Genomic DNA, 15,000 nt, shown 5'->3' on the forward strand with positions numbered 1-15,000 from the left:
TGATGATTCTGTTCAGATCACTTCCTGTTGGAAACTACCAAAATAAAACAAGTCTTTATTAATACTGAGAGTACACCAGAGTACACCAGAGTACACCAGAGTACATAAGAGTACATCAGAGTACACCAGAGTACATCAGAGTACATCAGAGTACATCAGAGTACACCAGAGTACATCAGAGTACATCAGAGTACACCAGAGTACATCAGAGTACATAAGAGTACATCAGAGTACACCAGAGTACATCAGAGTACATCAGAGTACACCAGAGTACACCAGAGTACATCAGAGTACATCAGAGTACACCAGAGTACACCCGAGTACACCAGAGTACATCAGAGTACACCAGAGTACACCAGAGTACATCAGAGTACACCAGAGTACATCAGAGTACATCAGAGTACACCAGAGTACACCAGAGTACATCAGAGTACACCAGAGTACATCAGAGTACATCAGAGTACACCAGAGTACATCAGAGTACATCAGAGTACACCAGAGGCTGTCGTAGAAGTAAAAGTATTTAAGTTGTACTCTGATCAGTTCTGTTGAAAACCTGCTTTAAAAAAGAACCAATTAAAGAGTTTCAACAATAAAATGACTGAATGTCAAATAATATTATATAGTGGAGTCTACTTTAGTATATACTACTAGTACTACTACTGCATACTACTACTACTACTAATGCATACTACTACTACTACTGCATACTACTACTACTACTGCATACTACTACTACTACTAATGCATACTACTACTACTACTGCATACTACTACTACTACTGCATACTACTACTACTACTACTGCTACTAATGCATACTACTACTACTACTGCATACTACTACTACTACTACTACTACTAATGCATACTACTACTACTACTGCATACTACTACTACTACTACTACTACTAATGCATACTACTACTACTACTGCATACTACTACTACTGCTACTAATGCATACTACTACTACTACTGCATACTACTACTACTACTACTAATGCATACTACTACTACTACTGCATACTACTACTACTACTACTACTACTAATGCATACTACTACTACTACTGCATACTACTACTACTACTACTACTACTAATGCATACTACTACTACTACTGCATACTACTACTACTACTGCATACTACTACTACTACTACTGCTACTAATGCATACTACTACTACTACTGCATACTACTACTACTACTACTACTACTAATGCATACTACTACTACTACTGCATACTACTACTACTACTACTACTACTAATGCATACTACTACTACTACTGCATACTACTACTACTACTACTGCATACTACTACTACTACTACTACTGCATACTACTACTACTACTGCATACTACTACTACTACTGCATACTACTACTACTAATGCATACTACTACTACTACTGCATACTACTACTGCATACTACTACTACTACTACTACTAATGCATACTACTACTACTACTGCATACTACTAATGCATACTACTACTACTACTACTACTAATGCATACTACTACTACTACTGCATACTACTACTACTACTACTGCATACTACTACTACTACTACTACTGCATACTACTACTACTACTGCATACTACTACTACTAATGCATACTACTACTACTACTGCATACTACTACTGCATACTACTACTACTACTACTACTAATGCATACTACTACTACTACTGCATACTACTACTACTACTACTAATGCATACTACTACTACTACTACTAATGCATACTACTACTACTACTACTGCATACTACTACTACTACTACTGCATACTACTACTACTACTACTACTACTGCATACTACTACTATTACTACTGCATACTACTACTACTACTACTACTGCATACTACTACTACTATTACTACTACTAATGCATACTACTACTACTACTGCATACTACTACTACTACTACTGCATACTACTACTAATGCATACTACTACTACATACTACTACTGCATACTACTAATGCATACTACTACTACATACTATTACTACTACATACTACTACTGCATACTACTAATGCATACTACTACTGCATACTATTACTACTGCATACTACTACTGCATACTACTAATGCATACTACTACTGCATACTACTACTGCATACTACTACTGCATACTATTACTACTGCATACTACTACTGCATACTATTACTACTGCATACTACTACTGCATACTACTAATGCATACTACTACTGCATACTACTACTGCATACTACTACTGCATACTACTACTACTACTGCATACTACTACTACTACTGCATACTACTACTACTAATGCATACTACTACTACTACTGCATACTACTACTGCATACTACTACTACTACTACTACTAATGCATACTACTACTACTACTGCATACTACTAATGCATACTACTACTACTACTACTACTAATGCATACTACTACTACTACTGCATACTACTACTACTACTACTGCATACTACTACTACTACTACTACTGCATACTACTACTACTACTGCATACTACTACTACTAATGCATACTACTACTACTACTGCATACTACTACTGCATACTACTACTACTACTACTACTAATGCATACTACTACTACTACTGCATACTACTACTACTACTACTAATGCATACTACTACTACTACTACTAATGCATACTACTACTACTACTACTGCATACTACTACTACTACTACTGCATACTACTACTACTACTACTACTACTGCATACTACTACTATTACTACTGCATACTACTACTACTACTACTACTGCATACTACTACTACTATTACTACTACTAATGCATACTACTACTACTACTGCATACTACTACTACTACTACTGCATACTACTACTAATGCATACTACTACTACATACTACTACTGCATACTACTAATGCATACTACTACTACATACTATTACTACTACATACTACTACTGCATACTACTAATGCATACTACTACTGCATACTATTACTACTGCATACTACTACTGCATACTACTAATGCATACTACTACTGCATACTACTACTGCATACTACTACTGCATACTATTACTACTGCATACTACTAATGCATACTACTACTGCATACTACTAATGCATACTACTACTGCATACTACTACTGCATACTACTACTCCTGCGTATTACTACTGCATACTACTACTGCATACTACTACTACTGCATACTACTACTACTGCATACTACTAATGCATACTACTACTGCATACTACTACTGCATACTACTACTGCATACTACTACTCCTGCGTATTACTACTGCATACTACTACTGCATACTACTACTGCATACTACTACTAATGCATACTACTAATGCATACTACTACTACTACTACTGCATACTACTACTGCATACTACTACTGCATACTACTACTACTACTACTACTAATACTACTACTATTACTACTACTACTAATGCATACTACTACTGCATACTACTACTACTACTACTACTTCTGCATACTACTACTGCATACTACTACTACTACTACTACTACTTCTGCATACTACTACTACTACTACTACTTCTGCATACTACTACTGCATACTACTACTACTACTACTACTACTTCTGCATACTACTACTACTACTACTACTTCTGCATACTACTACTGCATACTACTACTACTACTACTACTACTTCTGCATACTACTACTACTACTACTACTACTAATGCATACTACTACTGCATACTACTACTACTAATATCTCTATCTAGTATCAGTGTCAGATTGAGGAGTGATCTGAGAGGAAACCAGATGTTTCAGATCTTATAGCTGGTTTCTGTTGAAGTCTATCTGACGATCTGAAGAGGGCTTTATGAACCGGCTTCAGCTGCTGGAGACACAAAAGTGTCAGTTAGTTTGAGTGGTTTGAGAGTTAAACACCTGAAATCAAACCAGGACACCTCTTCCTCTTCCTCTTCTACCACCTCTTCCTCTTCCTCCTCTCTGTTGATGTTGATGCTTCTCTCTCTCTCCTCCATCTCTTACTGTCTTCATCATCAGATCCTCTTTACTCCCTTTATGACTGATAGAAATGCTCCTGAACGGGTTCATTTATATGATTATTAATCGTCTGTGTTTCCGTCTTTGTGCAGCTGGTCTTTCGAAACCCCCCCCCCAACCACCGCAGCCTCGGTCACATGATCACATGACTGATCGCCTCATCGCCTCGGCGTGAAGACTGAAACCACAGAGCTGCTTCCTTAACGCTTCACCGCCTGCTGAGGTCACTTCATCTCCTCTCAACTTCATCTCCTCTCAACTCAAACAACAAGTACTACAAATAATACTAATACTCCTCAATAGTACATATACATGTACTTAACATGTACTCATAATACTCCTCAATAGTACATGTACAGCGGGTCAAATAAGTATTGAACAGTTTAGTTTATATAAATATATATATATATAAAGACGTGTTTTATTCACACTCCAGATGTTCTATATTTAATATAATTTAGTTTATATACAGAGGGTAAAATCAGTATTGAACACGTCAGTAAATATATTTTTCCAGATGTGCTATTGACAGTAAATGTTCACCAGATGTTTGTAACAACCTGAGTAATCTATACACACAAAGAAACCAAAACAAATACGTTCAGAAATGAAGTTATGTGTAATAATGTGAAATAACTCAGGAGAAAGTATTGAACACATGAAGAAAGGGAGGAAAGCCAAGACAACATCTGGAATCTCTCAGTAATTAGAACAGCTGGTCCAGTCCCAACTGATGGACGATAACAAGGTGTCACACAAGAACCATGTCACGATGGGTAAAAGCAAAGAGCTCTCTCAAGACCTGAGCAACCTGATTGTTGCAGAGCATCCTGATGACATCGGTTACAGATGTATTTCTAAACTTCTGAATGTTCCAGTGAAAACTGATGAGGCCATAAAGAACATCATTTCACCAGAAACTGACCACGACCAGGTGCTCCTCCTTCCAGACAGAGGAGTGAAAAGAATGATCAGAAGAGTTGTCCAAGAGCCAAGGACCACCTCTGGAGAGCTGCAGAAACACCTGGAATCAGCAGGTACATCAATAAGTAATGCACTCAACCGCCATGGCCTGTATGCACGCTCACCATGGCCTGTATGCACGCTCACCATGGCCTGTATGCACGCTCACCATGGCCTGTATGCACGCTCACCATGGCCTGTATGCACGCTCTAACCTTTACGTGGTTAAACGGGTAATTAATGCTCTAATCTTTACGTGGTTAAACGGGTAATTAATGCTCTAATCTTTACGTGGTTAAACGGGTAATTAACGCTCTAATCTTTACGTGGTTAAACGGGTAATTAACGCTCTAATCTTTACGTGGTTAAACGGGTAATTAACGCTCTAATCTTTACGTGGTTAAACGGGTAATTAACGCTCTAATCTTTACGCGGTTAAACGAGTAATTAATGCTCTAATCTTTACGTGGTTAAACGAGTAATTAACGCTCTAATCTTTACATGGTTAAACGGGTAATTAATGCTCTAATCTTTACATGGTTAAACGGGTAATTAACGCTCTAATCTTTACATGGTTAAACGGGTAATTAACGCTCTAATCTTTACGTGGTTAAACGGGTAATTAACGCTCTAATCTTTACGTGGTTAAACGGGTAATTAACGCTCTAATCTTTACGTGGTTAAACGGGTAATTAACGCTCTAATCTTTACGTGGTTAAACAGGTAATTAATGCTCTAATCTTTACGTGGTTAAACGGGTAATTAATGCTCTAATCTTTACGTGGTTAAACGGGTAATTAACGCTCTAATCTTTACGTGGTTAAACGGGTAATTAATGCTCTAATCTTTACGTGGTTAAACGGGTAATTAACGCTCTAATCTTTACGTGGTTAAACGGGTAATTAATGCTCTAATCTTTACGTGGTTAAACGGGTAATTAACGCTCTAATCTTTACGTGGTTAAACGGGTAATTAATGCTCTAATCTTTACGTGGTTAAACGGGTAATTAACGCTCTAATCTTTACGTGGTTAAACGGGTAATTAACGCTCTAATCTTTACGTGGTTAAACAGGTAATTAATGCTCTAATCTTTACGTGGTTAAACGGGTAATTAACGCTCTAATCTTTACGTGGTTAAACGGGTAATTAACGCTCTAATCTTTACGTGGTTCACGTCTTTATATATATAAACTAAACTATATTAAATATGAAACATCTGGAGTGTGAATAAAACACGTCTTTATATAAACTAAACTATGTTAAATATGAAACATCTGGAGTGTGAATAAAACACGTCTTTATATGTATAAACTAAACATCTGGAGTGTGAATAAAACGCGTCTTTATATATATAAACTAAACATCTGGAGTGTGAATAAAACACGTCTTTATATAAACTAAACTATATTAAATACAGAACATCTGGAGTGTGAATAAAACACGTCTTTATATATATAAACTATATTAAATATTAAACATCTGGAGTGTGAATAAAACACATCTTTATATATATAAACTAAACATCTGGAGTGTGAATAAAACGCGTCTTTATATATATAAACTAAACTATATTAAATATAGAACATCTGGAGTGTGAATAAAACGCGTCTTTATATATATAAACTAAACATCTGGAGTGTGAATAAAACGCGTCTTTATATATATATAAACTAAACATCTGGAGTGTGAATAAAACACGTCTTTATATATATAAACTAAACATCTGGAGTGTGAATAAAACACGTCTTTATATATATAAACTAAACATCTGGAGTGTGAATAAAACGCGTCTTTATATATATAAACTAAACATCTGGAGTGTGAATAAAACACGTCTTTATATATATAAACTAAACATCTGGAGTGTGAATAAAACGCGTCTTTATATATATAAACTAAACATCTGGAGTGTGAATAAAACGCGTCTTTATATATATAAACTAAACATCTGGAGTGTGAATAAAACGCGTCTTTATATATATAAACTAAACATCTGGAGTGTGAATAAAACGCGTCTTTATATATATAAACTAAACATCTGGAGTGTGAATAAAACGCGTCTTTATATATATAAACTAAACATCTGGAGTGTGAATAAAACACGTCTTTATATATATAAACTATATTAAATATGAAACATCTGGAATGTGAATAAAACACGTCTTTATATAAACTAAACTATATTAAATACAGAACATCTGGAGTGTGAATAAAACACGTCTTTATATATATAAACTATATTAAATATTAAACATCTGGAGTGTGAATAAAACACATCTTTATATATATAAACTAAACATCTGGAGTGTGAATAAAACGCGTCTTTATATATATAAACTAAACTATATTAAATATAGAACATCTGGAGTGTGAATAAAACGCGTCTTTATATATATAAACTAAACATCTGGAGTGTGAATAAAACGCGTCTTTATATATATATAAACTAAACATCTGGAGTGTGAATAAAACACGTCTTTATATATATAAACTAAACATCTGGAGTGTGAATAAAACACGTCTTTATATATATAAACTAAACATCTGGAGTGTGAATAAAACGCGTCTTTATATATATAAACTAAACATCTGGAGTGTGAATAAAACACGTCTTTATATATATAAACTAAACATCTGGAGTGTGAATAAAACGCGTCTTTATATATATAAACTAAACATCTGGAGTGTGAATAAAACGCGTCTTTATATATATAAACTAAACATCTGGAGTGTGAATAAAACGCGTCTTTATATATATAAACTAAACATCTGGAGTGTGAATAAAACGCGTCTTTATATATATAAACTAAACATCTGGAGTGTGAATAAAACGCGTCTTTATATATATAAACTAAACATCTGGAGTGTGAATAAAACACGTCTTTATATATATAAACTATATTAAATATGAAACATCTGGAATGTGAATAAAACACGTCTTTATATAAACTAAACTATATTAAATATAGAACATCTGGATCTTCGGTGTCGATGCTAACGTTAGCTTCGTGCGCTAATCTGCCGCGTTAGCTGATTAGCTGCTAGCGTTAGCTTCAGATGCTAATGAGCTGATGTTTTATAGAATCAATGAAACTGATCAAACTGATTGATCACAGTCTGATGGAGTCAAACCAGCAGCCGTCCGTCCAACATGGCCGCCGCTTCTCTTTCTTCTTCTTCTGTGGTTTCCCTCACAAAGTCACGTTTACACGCTGCTGACTTCCCATACATTACTATAGAATATATATATCTATGGTAGGTGTTCAGAGCAGCCGAGAGGACAGAAACACCACTCTCTGATCTGATCTGTTCTCTGATGTTAACGTGAGACTGAGTCTCTGACGGAGACTCTGAGAGGGTTCTCCGGTTCTCCGGTTCTTACCTGCCGGATGAATCAAGACGAAGACCAGCAGGATCCACATCTGGAGCTCCATCGCAGACGGCTTTACTCTCCTTTAAACGGTTTATTCTTTAAACTGGTTCCAGTTACCACGACGACGAGGACGAGGACGATGAAGAGCGTCTTCTGAGGCGTCGACTCGTCTTCCTCTCTGGCGTCTCTAAGTGGAACAGGAAGTGGTGAGACGCTGTGAGACGCACAGAGAGAGAGAGAGAGAGACAGGTGTCCTCCCACATCTGTTCATCACACTCATCAGACTCATCAGACTCCTCTTCCAGTAAACGTGAATCATGTTATCTTCATGTTGTTGATGAACTTCTGGTTTTTCTTCTGGTTTATAAAACAGGAGTTTGATTCCTGAAGTCAGAACATCAAGTTACTGAAGAACACTAAATACAACATTCAAACTGATCCTCACCGTACAGACGCTGGAGAAGTACTAGAGATTATACTGCAGTGAAAGTAACAATACCACAGAAGTACTCTGTTACTAGTTAAAGTACTAATACCACAGAAGTACTCTGTTACTAGTTAAAGTACTAATACCACAGAAGTACTCTGTTACTAGTTAAAGTACTAATACCACAGAAGTACTCTGTTACTAGTTAAAGTACTAATACCACAGAAGTACTCTGTTACTAGTTAAAGTCCTGCATCAAAACATAAAGTAAAAGTACTAAAGTATCAACATGTACTTAAAGTACTAAAAGTTGTGATGGCAATGTTCCTATCTGCAGTGTAGAGTCCATCACCTCGAGGAGTAGACAGAGTTCACACGGAACCTCTAGAGAACCTCAGGGCCTCACAGCTAGTAGACCTGTCACCATCAGCATTAAGACACTGAGCTGACGGTTTGATCTTCTGAGACTGTAAACAACAGACGGCTGAAGAACCGGTTCTGTCTGTTGTCTGTTCTGTGTGTTCTGCTTTAGTATGTATAAATGCTGACTACTCTTGTGTTCGGGGTTCACTACCCACAGTCCAGTCAGGTGTCTGTGCTCGTGAGTCCACCTGCAGATGCTTTACTATTAATATATGCTTTCTTATTAAATGTACCTAAAAGACAAGTTGTGTCTTGTTTTGTGTCTTGGTTTGTGTCTTGTTTTGGTTTGTGTCTTGTTTTGTGTCTTGTTTTGTGTCTTGGTTTGTGTCTTGTTTTGTGGTTTGTGTCTTGGTTTGTGTCTTGTTTTGTGTCTTGGTTTGTGTCTTGTTTTGTGTTTTGGTTTGTGTCTTGTTTTGTGTCTTGTTTTGTGGTTTGTGTTTTGTTTTGTGTCTTGGTTTGTGTCTTGTTTTGTGTCTTGGTTTGTGTCTTGTTTTGTGTTTTGTTTTGTGTTTTGGTTTGTGTCTTGGTTTGTGACTTGGTTTGTGTCTTGTTTTGTGTCTTGGTTTGTATTTTGTTTTGTGTTTTGGTTTGTGTCTTGTTTTGGTTTGTGTCTTGTTTTGTGTCTTGTTTTGTGGTTTGTGTTTTGGTTTGTGTCTTGTTTTGGTTTGTGTCTTGTTTTGTGTCTTGTTTTGTGTCTTGGTTTGTGTCTTGTTTTGTGGTTTGTGTCTTGGTTTGTGTCTTGGTTTGTGTCTTGGTTTGTGTCTTGGTTTGTGTCTTGTTTTGTGTTTAGGTTTGTGTCTTGTTTTGTGTCTTGTTTTGTGGTTTGGGTTTTGTTTTGTGTCTTGGTTTGTGTCTTGTTTTGTGTCTTGGTTTGTGTCTTGTTTTGTGTTTTGTTTTGTGTTTTGGTTTGTGTCTTGGTTTGTGACTTGGTTTGTGTCTTGTTTTGTGTCTTGGTTTGTATTTTGTTTTGTGTTTTGGTTTGTGTCTTGTTTTGTGTTTTGGTTTGTGTCTTGTTTTGTGTCTTGTTTTGTGGTTTGTGTTTTGGTTTGTGTCTTGTTTTGTGTCTTGGTTTGTGTCTTGTTTTGTGTTTTGGTTTGTGTTTTGTTTTGTGTTTTGGTTTGTGTCTTGTTTTGTGTCTTGTTTTGTGGTTTGTTTTGTGTCTTGGTTTGTGTTTTGTTTTGTGTTTTGGTTTGTGTCTTGTTTTGTGTCTTGGTTTGTGTTTTGTTTTGTGTCTTGGTTTGTGTCTTGTTTTGTGTTTTGTTTTGTGTCTTGGTTTGTGTTTTGTTTTGTGTTTTGGTTTGTGTCTTGTTTTGTGTCTTGGTTTGTGTTTTGTTTTGTGTCTTGGTTTGTGTTTTGTTTTGTGTTTTGGTTTGTGTCTTGGTTTGTGTCTTGGTTTGTGTTTTGTTTTGTGTTTTGGTTTGTGACTTGGTTTGTGTCTTGGTTTGTGTTTTGGTTTGTGTTTTGGTTTGTGTTTTGGTTTGTGTCTTGGTTTGTGTTTTGGTTTGTGTCTTGTTTTGTGTCTTGTTTTGTGGTTTGTGTTTTGGTTTGTGTCTTGTTTTGTGTCTTGGTTTGTGTCTTGTTTTGTGTTTTGGTTTGTGTTTTGTTTTGTGTTTTGGTTTGTGTCTTGTTTTGTGTCTTGTTTTGTGGTTTGTTTTGTGTCTTGGTTTGTGTTTTGTTTTGTGTTTTGGTTTGTGTCTTGTTTTGTGTCTTGGTTTGTGTTTTGTTTTGTGTCTTGGTTTGTGTCTTGTTTTGTGTTTTGTTTTGTGTCTTGGTTTGTGTTTTGTTTTGTGTTTTGGTTTGTGTCTTGTTTTGTGTCTTGGTTTGTGTTTTGTTTTGTGTCTTGTTTTGTGTTTTGGTTTGTGTCTTGGTTTGTGTCTTGGTTTGTGTCTTGGTTTGTGTTTTGTTTTGTGTTTTGGTTTGTGACTTGGTTTGTGTCTTGGTTTGTGTTTTGGTTTGTGTTTTGGTTTGTGTTTTGGTTTGTGTCTTGGTTTGTGACTTGGTTTGTGTCTTGTTTTGTGTCTTGGTTTGTGTCTTGTTTTGTGTTTTGGTTTGTGTCTTGGTTTGTGTTTTGTTTTGTGTCTTGGTTTGTGTTTTGTTTTGTGTTTTGGTTTGTGTCTTGGTTTGTGTCTTGGTTTGTGTTTTGTTTTGTGTTTTGGTTTGTGACTTGGTTTGTGTCTTGTTTTGTGTTTTGGTTTGTGTTTTGGTTTGTGTCTTGGTTTGTGACTTGGTTTGTGTCTTGTTTTGTGTCTTGGTTTGTGTCTTGTTTTGTGTTTTGGTTTGTGTTTTGGTTTGTGTCTTGGTTTGTGTTTTGTTTTGTGTCTTGGTTTGTGTTTTGTTTTGTGTTTTGTTTTGTGTCTTGGTTTGTGTTTTGTTTTGTGTTTTGGTTTGTGTCTTGGTTTGTGTTTTGTTTTGTGTTTTGGTTTGTGTCTTGGTTTGTGTCTTGGTTTGTGTTTTGTTTTGTGTTTTGGTTTGTGACTTGGTTTGTGTCTTGTTTTGTGTTTTGGTTTGTGTTTTGGTTTGTGTTTTGGTTTGTGTCTTGGTTTGTGACTTGGTTTGTGTCTTGTTTTGTGTCTTGGTTTGTGTCTTGTTTTGTGTTTTGGTTTGTGTTTTGGTTTGTGTCTTGGTTTGTGTTTTGTTTTGTGTCTTGGTTTGTGTTTTGTTTTGTGTTTTGTTTTGTGTCTTGGTTTGTGTTTTGTTTTGTGTTTTGGTTTGTGACTTGGTTTGTGTCTTGGTTTGTGTTTTGTTTTGTGTTTTGGTTTGTGACTTGGTTTGTGTCTTGTTTTGTGTTTTGGTTTGTGTTTTGGTTTGTGTCTTGGTTTGTGACTTGGTTTGTGTCTTGTTTTGTGTCTTGGTTTGTGTCTTGGTTTGTATTTTGTTTTGTGTTTTGGTTTGTGTCTTGTTTTGTGTTTTGGTTTGTGTCTTGTTTTGTGTTTTGGTTTGTGTTTTGGTTTGTGTTTTGGTTTGTGTCTTGGTTTGTGACTTGTTTTGTGTCTTGGTTTGTGTCTTGGTTTGTGTCTTGGTTTGTGACTTGTTTTGTGTCTTGGTTTGTGTCTTGGTGTGTCTTGTTTTAACAGAAACTGCCTCCCCAGGTTGAAAACAGTCTCAACATGTATTTAGTAAAAATCATTCCAGACTAAACTTAAGTTTCATTTTCATATAAAAAGTCAACATTTTTAAATCTTGTTTTAAATATAAAGATTATTTTTGATGTCTTCATAATTAAATATTTAACATTTAATAAATAAAGTATTTAAAATGATAAAATGATCCACATCATCAATAATAATAATTATCTTTAGAGACGTTGAAGGACATTCAGGTTACTCATTATCTACCTTCATGTCCTTCGTCTTCTGGAGACTCCTCGTCTTCCTCACCTGAGGACGTCTCCTCCTCCTCCTCACCTGAGGACGTCTTCTCCTCCTCCTCACCTGAGGACGTCTCCTCCTCCTCCTCACCTGAGGACGTCTTCTTCTCCTCCTCACCTGAGGACGTCTCCTCCTCCTCCTCACCTGAGGACGTCTCCTCCTCCTCCTCACCTGAGGACGTCTTCTCCTCCTCCTCACCTGAGGACGTCTTCTCCTCCTCCTCACCTGAGGACGTCTTCTCCTCCTCCTCACCTGAGGACGTCTTCTTCTCCTCCTCACCTGAGGACGTCTTCTTCTCCTCCTCACCTGAGGACGTCTTCTCCTCCTCCTCACCTGAGGACGTCTCCTCCTCCTCCTCACCTGAGGACGTCTCCTCCTCCTCCTCACCTGAGGACGTCTTCTCCTCCTCCTCACCTGAGGACGTCTCCTCCTCCTCCTCACCTGAGGACGTCTTCTTCTCCTCCTCACCTGAGGACGTCTCCTCCTCCTCCTCACCTGAGGACGTCTTCTCCTCCTCCTCACCTGAGGACGTCTTCTCCTGCTCCTCACCTGAGGACGTCTCCTCCTCCTCCTCACCTGAGGACGTCTCCTCCTCCTCCTCACCTGAGGACGTCTTCTCCTCCTCCTCACCTGAGGACGTCTTCTTCTCCTGCTCTAATTAAAGTCTCTGTAATAAAACACAAAACACAGATTCATAATTAAAACATTCATCTGTTTGTTTAATAAAGTTATAAAGTTCAGTAAATTATTTCTGAACTGGTCTCCTGATAAAAACAATAATTTAATGTAAATCATGTTTTGTTTTTTTTATTTAGCGAATGCAAAGTCCTTGAGCCATGCAGTTGCCTCCTGGTCTGCTGTATGGAGGGTGTCTAACCCTCCTTTTAGACTGTGGAGCGGGCAAGCTTCAATGATGTGTTCCATTGTTTGCACCTCTCCACAGGCACACAATGGGCTTGGGCTGCTGCCCCATTTGTGAAGGCTGGCCAAGCAGGGGCCATGTCCGGACCTGAATCTATTAAGAGTTGACCACTGTATCCTTGGCAGGTTGGTGCCAGGGACCTGTAGGGTGGGGTCTGACACCAGATGTTTGTTTGGGACATCCTTGGACTCCCATTCCTTTTCCCAAGCTGATTGGGTGGTGAAGTCGGCTGGTGGGGTATTCTTCCATATTGGTCGTCTAGATGGAAGACGGGCAGTGGGTGGGTTGCAGATGTCTGCATGGATTGGTAGATGGGGAGAGTCTTCGACCTTTTGAAGCATCCTTTGAGTAGATGCTACTCGCCGGATATGTGGGGGGGTTATATTGGATAGGACAGGGAGCCAGGGGAGTGGTGTTGAACGAATAGTCCCGCTTATGATTCGCATGGTTGTGTTGAGCTGGGTGTCCACATGGTGTGTATGGGGTGACCTGGACCAAACAGGGGCACAGTATTCTGCTGCAGAGTAAGCAAGGGCCAGTGCCGAGGTGCGCAGTGTGGAGGCTGCTGCCCCCCATTTTGAGCCAGTCATGTTTAAAACTGTTTTTACATTTTTCATATCAGCTCAAAACACATAATAATATTAATATTAATAATAATAATAACAATAATATTAATAATAATATTATTAATAATATTAATAATAATAACAACAATAATATTAATAATAATATTATTAATAATAACAATATTAATAATAATAATATTAATAATAATAATAATAATAATAATAATATTAATAATAATAATAATGAGACATTTAACATTAAAGTATATAATAATTACCTGTTCTTCCAGAGTCTGGTCCTCAACACGTTTAATGTTTATAAATCATCATCCTGGTTTCTCTGAATCTAAAAACAGAAATAAATAAAACATGCAACAACAAGAGAAGAAGAAGTGGAGCCATTTGTTTTTTAACAATAACTTTATTTAATCAAATCGTCGTTAACAATCTCTCAAAAATATAATTTCACAGCAAACTGTTGAAGTAATGAAAACACGTTTCTATCAAGAAGCACAATGTTGTTACAAAACCAGATTTTAAGGCGTCAAACAAACAACTTACGTAAACTGAAGCCCCGCCCTCTGCGCTATAAGCCCCGCCTATTGCGTTATAAGCCCCGCCCCTTTAAGGCATCGGTTTTCTTTGGCTGTTTTCGTAACATTTCGTAGCTGAACTCGACAGACAATATCTGAAAACATAAAATATATATTTAAAGGTGGTCTTACTAGACGGAGGAAGACGGTGAGGAGTGGTAGAAAGCTAGTAAGTGGACCTTTAGTTGAGATTTTATTTGTTTCTAACTCTCACATTCATAACATTCATAACAACTACAGTTCCCTAAGGCTCATGGGAGATGTAGTCATTCATATATTAAACTATAGGATCTAAATAAAGGATTTGATCATTAAACTC

At 36.9% G+C, this 15,000-nt stretch overlaps 2 protein-coding genes across 2 annotated transcripts in view; both read right to left on the bottom strand.

Moving 5' to 3' along the window:
- The window catches only part of cd247 (CD247 molecule), a 21,885-nt gene extending 13,170 nt beyond the window's left edge, over positions 1-8,715 (bottom strand). Inside the window, exon 1 of the mRNA XM_074627234.1 lies at positions 8,392-8,715. Coding sequence (XP_074483335.1) covers positions 8,392-8,443 — 52 coding nt within the window. The 5' untranslated portion in view covers positions 8,444-8,715. The remainder of the gene's footprint in view (positions 1-8,391) is intronic.
- Positions 8,716-14,489: 5,774 nt separating this feature from the next.
- creg1 (cellular repressor of E1A-stimulated genes 1) overlaps positions 14,490-15,000 on the bottom strand; it is a 13,459-nt gene continuing 12,948 nt past the window's right edge. The window contains exon 4 of the mRNA XM_074627231.1: positions 14,490-15,000. This exon is cut by the window's right edge and continues 354 nt beyond it. The gene's annotated coding sequence lies outside the window, so the exon portion shown is untranslated.

This window comes from Sebastes fasciatus, chromosome 24 (assembly GCF_043250625.1).
Source record: "Sebastes fasciatus isolate fSebFas1 chromosome 24, fSebFas1.pri, whole genome shotgun sequence".
In the NCBI taxonomy this organism is placed as follows: Eukaryota; Metazoa; Chordata; class Actinopteri; order Perciformes; family Sebastidae; genus Sebastes; species Sebastes fasciatus.